General features: G+C 34.8%; 1 protein-coding gene across 1 annotated transcript; it reads right to left on the bottom strand.

Annotated features, from left to right (window-relative positions):
• Positions 1-82: 82 nt before the first annotated feature.
• LOC136820019 (F-box/LRR-repeat protein 7-like) lies at positions 83-9,446 on the bottom strand. Its single transcript, XM_067076257.1, has 3 exons — positions 8,988-9,446; positions 843-1,079; positions 83-220 (listed from the first exon to the last, which is right to left on the bottom strand). Exons 1-3 carry the CDS (start codon positions 9,387-9,389, stop codon positions 158-160), a joined length of 702 nt encoding a protein of 233 aa, XP_066932358.1. The 5' UTR covers positions 9,390-9,446; the 3' UTR covers positions 83-157.
• Between the last annotated feature and the right edge of the window lie 558 nt (positions 9,447-10,004).

Below are 10,004 nucleotides of genomic sequence, written 5' to 3'. Positions count from 1 at the left end.
ACACCCACAAAAATAAACTGGTGATTGATGCTAATTGCACAATTTAAATACAAATCTCATATTTTTTAATTAAAATCTTAGGTTTTAAACATTATTGTGTATGCCCATTAGGAGAACAAAACTACTTACAAGGAGTAAGGTCAAACATTTTGATTCTTCAAAAACATGAGTTGATCATAATGCCTTTGGCTGCCAGACGTTCCATTATTCCTTCTGAAATCTAGAAAATATAATACCAATGCTATTATGTGTTATTCAGTCAATAGATGAACTTTTAATATACTTAGGTATGCTGTAAACTAAATTTTCACTAAATTTTCATTAGTGGGACTAATTTTTGCTGCGATTAAATTTTGCTTTTTTCGCAGCTTTGGTTGTAATCAATTGGAAATTTGAAAGGTTTTATCTAGGAAATCTTTTTGCATTGAATTCCAAAAGACCACTTTTAACATGTTTACCGCCATCAACGAAGCACTAGTAATGCGTATTTCACAACCAACATGCATAGTTGGGCAGTAAAATAGCAAAAATAGCAAATAATAAATAATTTCTCACAACAACTGACAATAGAGTCATCTGCGGAATTAAGTCTCTGCAAAAGCTCAAAATTTCACGGATGAGCTCAACCGCAAAATTCAATCCTAACAAAAATCAATACCATTACAGTATTAAGCCTTATTGGGCCCTACCTGAAGGTGGCATGAATCACTGAACTGTCAAGGATCGAGATTCTACAAATGCAAGGCTACCAAGCTATAGCAAATACTTTGACCCAGCTAAAATTTTACTAACATGGATTGCACATATAAAAATTCAATTATCAACGTTCAACATGAACTTACATTTGGACATTTGTATAGTCGAATTTCTTTTAAATTTTTGGCATAACCTTCCCTCAACATATCATCGAATGAGGTATTTGATAAATAGGTTCTCCCAATATCAAGTGTTTCCAAATTGGTACATTGTTTGAGTAGTGCAGATAAACCTTTGCTGGTTATTCCATAGTTAGAGCTGATAATGAGGTGTTTAAGGTTGCAAGAAAATTTGGCGATTGCCAAAACACCAGTGTCTGTCACCTGAAATGATAACATTGAGATACTATAAGATATTCATCTAAATCGTATGCAAGATGTTTCCTAGGACATCCTTTATATCGTTCTAACTTTTAAACCAGATGCCAGGTATACCCTTCTTTTCTCATTCCTTGTAGTATCTCTTCTGAAGAATATGGACCAAGGAAGAAATAGTCATTTATGGAACCGGCATGATCAAATCAAACTAACAAAGTTTGAAAAGAGGTCTCTACCCACCCTATAAATCTAGCCCTCTCTTTTATACTTCACCTTAAGAATCCCACAACCGTATTTAGAAAAAATATATAATACCAATCAGGGGGGTCCATGTACAGAAAAGCGGCATGTATCATGGGGTGGGTGGGTGTTTTCAAAAAAAATTAGCTGTTTAGTACTTGTGTACTATACATGGGGGTCAAATTTCTGATTTGCTGTTAAGTATACCTGTACTATACAGGGGGTGTCAGGGTCAAATTTCGGATTTTCTGCTTAGTATTTGTGTACTAAAAAGCCAAAATCAAATAAAATTGTGATTTATTTTAGATTTTTGTCGAAAATCTTTTAAAATTCTCAATGTTTTTGACAATTTTCGAGAAAATCTTTTGAAAATTTTTTTATGGGAAGAATAAAAAACTTGCCCCAAAGTTTCAAGTTTTTTGGCTTAAAATTTTTATTTTATGAAGGGGTGTAGGGGTATATTTGGTAGTTTTCTGGATAGTATATTGTACTATGTAAGGGGGGTGTTGGGGTATATTTGGCAATTTGCTTGATAGTATATTGTATTATACAGGGGATGTCAGGGTGTATTTGGGAGTTTGCTGGATAGTGCTGGATAGTATATTGTAAAATATAGGGGGTGTTGGGGTGTTTTTGGGAGTTTGCTGGATATTATTTTGTACATTGTGTACTATAGGGGTGGGTGGGTGTTTAAAATCGAAATTTGCTACAAAGTACTGATACATGCCGCTGTTTTGTACATGGACCCCCCCCCTGTACCAATATTTTTACTAATAAATTCCAATTACTTTTGAGCTGTATAACATTCTTTTTAGAGAATTTACTGATAGGAAATCTTTTTTGAAAAAATAGCACACTTCATGGTATAAACTAACATCATCAAAAACACTATCACTGCCAGTCACTTCCTTTGAAAACCCTTACTACTTATCCCTCCCTTTAAATAGTCTGATTTCATATCCCTCCCTTAAAGTAATTTTTCCAAACGCATTATTTCTAAAATTTGATTCAGGGTATAAGTACATTCTCCCAAATATAATGTAGTGTGAACACATTATTTCTAACCCCCCTACATTTAGGGGGGTCTCGGATTTTGATAGAACCCTATGAATTTCCTAAGGGGGTTGCCAGTTATTGGTATTTCTACGTTTCTCTCAAATATAGGTAAAAATTGAAATTTTCATCTCAATGAAAAAAATGCGGCGCTGTAAGGTTTACATCACTTCTACTTTGAAAATGAAAAATTTGAAAATCTTTGCCTGCGACAAATTGTTTTGGAAAAAAACTGATGAAAATGTTCCATTTGTTGAGCTAATCAAACTCAATCAAACCTTTGGTTAGTTAGTTTGATTAGTTTATTGACGTTTGATGTGTACAATTTACAGTTATTGCTGATAAATTATTATTGAGCTTCTTGAACAGCGTTTTGTATTAAGCTACAGCTGACGCACTTATAAGCGGAACCAAACATTAATCAAACAAATAGCAATATGTAAGCAAACCTTAAACTTAGAAAAGCTCTATATCGAACTAAAGATTTCCCTGTAAAGTTCAATTACTTTTTCTAACTATTTGACATGACAATGCGATAAGAAAAGGTCTAATAACACTCTGGAAAGATGGTAATATATAAACCAGATATTTTTTGGCGTAGACTGACTCAAGACCTAGTCTACACAATAGACAGATCCAGGCTTTTAGGCCTTACTCTTGGTCTATAGGCACTGCTATAGGCGGCGTCTATAGGCACTGCTATAGGCGGCCACTAGTGACCCCCACCGGGAATTGCTTATTAATAGGTTTAAACATAATAGACAACATTCACAAAAGATGTTTATCAATAGAGATTTTAAATAAAAGAATGTTTAAAACACAGCTGATTGGCTTAGGTTTCGAAACTCTCTATTGTTTCATTAAAACCTCAGTGTGCATGCGATTTATCTGGAGAATTTCAATATTCAAAACAAGAGCAGTGCTCATAGCCCGAAGAGTACGAGTTTTACGCTCAAAACGAAGGAAGATATGACGTGGCCTACTCAAGCCCTTGAAATTGAAAGTCTACACCACCGGATGTAATCCAACGTATGTATACCAGACCCCCGCGCTCGATAGGATCGATCATCGGAACGGCTCGATGACGGATCGATATGTGATCGATGGATTACTTATCGATCCGGATAGGAGATCGATAGAGGATCGATACTCAAGATTTTTTTAAGCTTATGATTAGTTATCGATCTATCATCGATCTATCATCGATCTATCATCGATCTTTTATCGATCTTATCGACCCTATCGACTCTTTCTAAAAATCGAGCTCTAATATTAATTGATCTTTCTCGCTATCGATTACCTATCGACACCTATCGATTACCTATCGACACCTCTACCGTAGGACGGGGTGAATCGGATACCCGGGGTGAATTGGATAATTTGTTTAATCGCCTCTCATACTTTACTGACGATGTCTTTTTCCATTCTGTTTTCAGATCCCGTTCACTGATCGATCAAGCTATCGGAAAAATATGGTTTCGAAGATTTGGAACATGTTCTTCGGAAATTGAAGAAGAAAACCTTCTGATTTTCGGACCCTTTTTTGAAATGCCGAATAAGAAATAATGAAGCGACCGTGATTGGAGATTTCTTTGGCATTGTGTTCTACGAAAGCCAGTTGTACACAATCTTTGGTTCACTAAACGAAAAATAATGTCTATTCTTCGTATTTTCATTCTAAAGTTAGGGCGGAAAATTGTTCGCGTTAAAACGCGAATCGCCCATTTGCGCCCCATGTTGAAGGCGTTGTTAAGTGATGCGGAACCGAGAAATGGAAAGTAGTTAATTATTGAATAATTAAAAAATATCAAATGCCGTCATCATGTCATTTTTAATTACTACTGCCACACTATCCCAAGAGGCTTGTTAGTGTTCAGAGTAGCTAGGAATAAATGTTCAAATGTTAATAGTCACTCATTGTCCATTGTTGTTCATGTGAATACAATGTCTTTGTATATTTGTATAGTGATAATTTGGGAGTTTATATGTTATGTATTATTTTCCAGAAGAAGATAGTGGGAAGGGTAAGGCTACAAACACTTTACAACAGGATTAGAACTAGACGATGCTATCGTCCGTATAATGTATTATTATGATATAACATAGTTTGTATATTATCTAAAACGTAATATGTTTCGCGGCGGATAGAGTCTGTGTTTACGACAACAGCTACCCCCGAAAAAAATTCCCGTCTTCACGTTTGTTCCTCTTAGATGAACCTCGTCTTAGACTATAGCATAGTCTAGATAAGAACGTTTGTTAAAGAAATGGACGCCTCGATCTCTCGTCCTTCCTAGGAAATGTCTTTGACGAAAGGGATTATTTCTAAAGGCTTGATAATGAGACATGGTACAGTATGAAGCAAGACATAATTTCCCGTTCGTTCATATGCTGTTCATTCTCTCGGAGGTCTCGCATCTCTGACTTAAGGGCTCTGACCATAGTGAATTTTTCATAATTGCCGTGTTTGAAATGTGTTTTCTGACTGATGTAACCAACAAAACTATGGCATGTTATACATTTTCTGTTAGACAAACTATTCCTGAATCTGAAAATTCAAAAATTGCAATGAAAAAATTTGATGAAGAAGAAAATGAAGACTTTTGCGAGGAAGAGTATTTCAACTTTGAAGAGCTTAGTTTCGGCGAAGAAAAAACATTTTGAAAAAATTTTGGCAGTAGATGGTGTATCTTTTACCGAACAATAAAAATTTTTGCGGAAAATTTTTGTAAATGCTTCTTTGTCTCGAAATCTTCAAAATAGTGGTTTTTCATCAATTTTTCATCTGGATTTTGCTTAAAAAACAGTCATAACTTTTGACACATCTTTTTAGAAAAATTTTCCGCAAAATTTGAAATAGTTCAATTCTTTGCGGACAGTGTAAAGAAATTTTGAAACAAAAAGGTTAATTACCCATTAAAACTTAGCACTTTTTATAAAAGAAGGTGATGCAACATATTATTAACGTCTTTTTAAAGTTCGTAACGTCATTTCTGCAATTAAATTCTTAATTACTCTGAAGGGATTTGATTAAAAAGCAATTTATAAAGGCAATTCTTTGTTAAAAGTGTTAAAGAACCTAAAACATAACTTTTATGTTCAAATACTAAAATCAATTTTCCGACTATGGTCAGAGCCCTTAATTCATCTCTGACTCTGAGACAGGGGTGCAAATATTTCTGCAAGCGGAAATTGGAAAAAGGGGCAAAAAAGTATGACACGGTGGAGCCCCTTCCTAGTGGAACAATTGGCAATAAATAATCGGCCAGGTGAGAAAATATGCCCCAGACATTTAAGAACCCGAGAAATTTTTATTTTCTATATTCCTTACCATTTTTTTATCCTTCATTTTCCCGAAGGGTATAAAAGTTCTTATCGGGCACTGAGAGAGACAATGTTATAAAGTATTTTCTTTCGCTAAGAAAAGAATAAAAAGTACATATTTTCCAAATAAGAGCTTAAAAAGTTTGCTGCCAACTACGAGTATACTATGCATCTGAACATTGAATACCATATAGAATTAATACTGTCTCCTGTCTTTGTGTTCATGGCGATTCCACGCTGGTTCTGAATTCTTTAAGTGCCACCTCGAGTGCCACCGTAATACCCCTGTCTCAGTAACTCAGTGAAATTTTGAAATCGACCATCGGAGAAGTTATGAAACAAGTAAAACGTCACACACACCGGGTCTGTATTTGTAATCTCTAAATTCTCGCTGGAGTACTGTAAAATTCACTTTTAAGCATTTTTCCTAGAGTAGAATTCATTAATAATTTTTTTTCGATTTTGACCGAGTTGACCTTGTTGCCGTAGAGGTGTCAAAATACCAACAGTTCTCCAAGGGCCATAACCTTTGATACAAATACTTTTGCTTGCTTCGTTTTTGTATTTTTGGAATCTTCCTTAAGGGCTCTGACCATAGTGAATTTTTCATAATTGCCGTGTTTAAAATGTGTTTTCTGACTGATGTAACCAACAAAACTATGGCATGTTATACATTTTCTGTTAGACAAACTATTCCTGAATCTGAAATTTCAAAAATTGCATTGAAAAAATTTGACGAAGAAGAAAATGAAGACTTTTGCGAGGAAGAGTATTTCAACTTTGAGGAGCTTAGTTTCGGCGAAGAAAAAACATTTTGAAACAATTTTCGCAGTAGATGGTGTATCTTTTACCGAACAATAAAAATTTTTGCGGAAAATTTTTGTAAATGCTTCTTTGTCTCGAAATTTTCAAAATAGTGGTTTTCCATCAATTTTTCATCTGGATTTTCCTTAAAAAAACAGTCATAACTTTTGACACATCTTTTTAGAAAAATTTTCCGCAAAATTTAAAATAGTTCAATTCTTTGAGGAAAGTTTGAAAAAAGTTCGAAACAAAAAGGTTAATTACCTATTAAAACTTAGCACTTTTTATAAAAGAAGGTGATGCAACATATTATTAACGTCTTTTTAAAGTTCATAACGTCATTTTTGCAATTAAGTTCTTAATTACTCTTGTGGGGTTTGATTAAAAAGCATTTTATAAAGGCAATTCTTTGTTAAAAGTGTTAAAGAATCTAAAACATAACTTTTATGTTCAGATACTAAAATCAATTTTCTGACTATGGTCAGAGCCCTTAAATTCTGCGTCGATCGGTAGGCAATTTGTACGCACTTAAAGAAGAACCAAGGCCAGTGGAGCCTCTGAAAGTCAAACTTTCGATGAAATTAAATGAAGTCAAATTTCTGAAAATGGCTTGACAGTGAACGTGTTAGAGTTAGGTCATTCTTTGTAAATTTTTCACCGGTTTCCATCGAGACGGGATCTGTGACCGGGTCACTGATACAGGGGTGTATCATACGTTTTCTGTTATCATTTTGTCGACAAATCTTAGAGTTAACTAGAGCGTTATTGATAATCTTCTCCCTCTCTCAAGTATCTAAGATTGTTCAGTACCACCTGAAATAACGGGGAAACAAAAATATACGATGATCAGGTTAATTTCTCTACTCTTTTTATCGGCTCAGCTATATCACACCCAGTATCGCTGCGTAACTGGAAAAAGTTAGCTTTCCATGGGGCATTAGTAGAAGTCCAGTGGATACTTGAGACAGGGGTATTCTATGGACGCTAAATGTCAAAACAACATCCTTTTATAACGTCCGTAAAACAACGGGATATGTATTTGGGCGAATTTTCTATTAACTTAACCTAGCCTGTGAATGTGAAACAGAGGTGTGGGTATGCTAGACTCTTCTGGGATTAAAAGAAATACGCACCTGCTGGGTATGATATATTTCTGCTTTTAAATTCAATGATATCTATCGTAACCGCGGAATATAACGACCATATAACTAACGACCATGTGTTTGTTGACTCTATCGGTCGATGCTTCGATGAAAATTTGATATTTTCGTAAGTTTTCCAGTTTCTCTAATGTTCTTCTTTTTTAATCATTTATTTACTTCTCCCTTTTCATTTTCTCTGGAACGAAACGCAAGCGTTAGATAAAAAAACAAATTTGGATTTAGCTAATGTAGTCAGACCTTTCAGAGACGTTTCATTTTCTTACATTGCACTTTCTATCGTGCATTCAACCAACACTTTTCATAGCGCACACTAATCAAAATTTTATCATCAATGATACTAAACGTACTACCCAAATATATATCCCTTAGGTATTACATTTTTATGACGCTCCATCTAATGAATAATTGCTTTGTGAAAATTGCATGAATTCAAATTATAACTTCGGCAAAACGTAATTTTTGAAATATGGTATTGCTCCACCACAAAATATAGAGAGTGTTTGTTTATGTTCCGAATGGCGCCCCGTCAAATTCTATCCACTTCACCCCGAAACAGGTGACTCGATTTTCTTGTATTCGATTGAAGATTGTTCCTCGTAGAAGAAACTTTTGAAAATGAAATTTTCTAAACTCGCGAATTAGACCTCACTCGTCAAGTTCTGCGGTATAATTAGGTGGTAGGTCTCGTCAAGAAGAGGCAATTTGCCCAAAACCTTCCAATTCTATTCGATTCACCCCGTCCTACGGTATCGATCCAATCAAAATATCGACCGTTCTTTTATATTGATTAATCGATGCATATCGATCTAATGGCGTCAAACCGGATTTACTTATCGGTACTTAAAATAAAAATTAAATAAGCTTATTCGAGGATTTACGGGTTCGATATATGATAGATGCATAATCGATGCATAATCGATTTATAATCGATGACGAATCGATTAACGATCGATGACGAATCGATTAACGATCGATGACGAATCGATTAACGATCGATGACGAATCGATTAACGATCGATGACGAATCGATATACTCGATTGAAATACTAGCTCGATAATGGATCAACGAAGGATCGATACTCAAGACTTTTTAATGGCTGGATCTTCCATCGATCTCCTATCCGGATCGATAAGTAATCCATCGATCACATATCGATCCGTCATCGAGCCGTTCCGATGATCGATCCTATCGAGCGCGGGGGTCTGGTGTATAGCTTTTTTTCCAGAATGGGTTGACAGGTTTAAACTTACTGGCAGTAAGAGAGAATTTGGTTTGTAGTTTGTATTCTGAACTCTACCTTATTTAATAAAAAAATATTTATCCACTTGCATTATAGCAGGAACCAATGTTTAAGAACTCCAGTTTGGGGCAATTTTCAGCGAGATTTAACAAAACATTGTCTGTAATGTTTGATGAATGGCCAGCTTCAAAAAAATGAATTCTTGAGCAATTGCTTGTTAACAATAGTAAATTAGTTTCTGTTGCAGATTTCCAGCATAATGAAAGTGAGATCTGTTCAATAAATTTCAGAGAAGCAAAAATTGATTTCAAACCTTCTTCGTTCAACATCAAAGCAATTTCCTCATCAAAATATAAACATTTCATTGATTTCATGTACGACTTCACCAGGCTAAAAGATTGTTTTGAAACAGTCTGAAGCTTGCAAATATCAATAATACTTAGATTTGTAAGAATAAAGTGAATCCAAATCTCTGCTGGCAAAATATCCATCTTTATTTTCCTCTGCTGTATACAAGTTTGCTCTGTCTACTGTTCTGTTCCATCCGAATTTTCACGCGGGAAATGATTTCTTCGAAAACGTTGGATTTCAAAAAGCAAACGATTTGGGTAATGAACAGGGGGTTAAGATATTTCAAAATACTGAAATCTGAGTTTTGATGGGTAATATTTAGTAAAATTTCTGACAAAGATAACGAATCAAACTTAAAAAAAAGTTGCACTAATAATTCAAGAAAAATTCATTATCAGATCATACTAAAACTTTTGTAACGTTCAAAACTCCCTTTATTTAACAATTAACCCCCTGATTAATCCCCTAAAATCGAAAGTGAAAGTGAAAAATCCTTAAATTTAAGATGGCGGAAAACTTACATAACAAGAACATAACATTGAAGTTGTAGCCTCATCCGAAAGGTGAAAAGCTGGCTTTGGCAGTTTATAGTGTCGTGACTGCTGAATGGGTTCAATTATGAAAATGTAAGAATGCTAGACTCTTATCTGCTAGATTCCATTAGATATAGACATACTAATACTGAACTGAAAGACCTTGAAAAAGCCATACATTTTTTTGTTTTGTGCGTGCACCCTTGGCCTTGCTGGCCTTGC

This window comes from Clytia hemisphaerica, unplaced genomic scaffold (assembly GCF_902728285.1).
Source record: "Clytia hemisphaerica strain Z4C2 unplaced genomic scaffold, Clytia hemisphaerica genome assembly, whole genome shotgun sequence".
In the NCBI taxonomy this organism is placed as follows: Eukaryota; Metazoa; Cnidaria; class Hydrozoa; order Leptothecata; family Clytiidae; genus Clytia; species Clytia hemisphaerica.
The sequence above is the reverse complement of the archived record's forward strand: the minus strand, read 5'-3'. Positions and strand labels throughout refer to the sequence as shown.

What these genes read in the sequence shown, in the direction of transcription:
- LOC136820019 (XM_067076257.1), bottom strand. Translation starts at nt 9,389, where the DNA reads ATGGATATTTTGCCAGCAGAGATTTGGATTCACTTTATTCTTACAAAT. An exon ending in ACATTGGTTCCTGCTATAAT is followed by an intron (nt 1,080 to 8,987) that starts GCAAGTGGATAA and finishes TTATCATTTCAG; the next exon opens with GTGACAGACACTGGTGTTTT. An exon ending in GACTATACAAATGTCCAAAT is followed by an intron (nt 221 to 842) that starts GTAAGTTCATGT and finishes TATATTTTCTAG; the next exon opens with ATTTCAGAAGGAATAATGGA.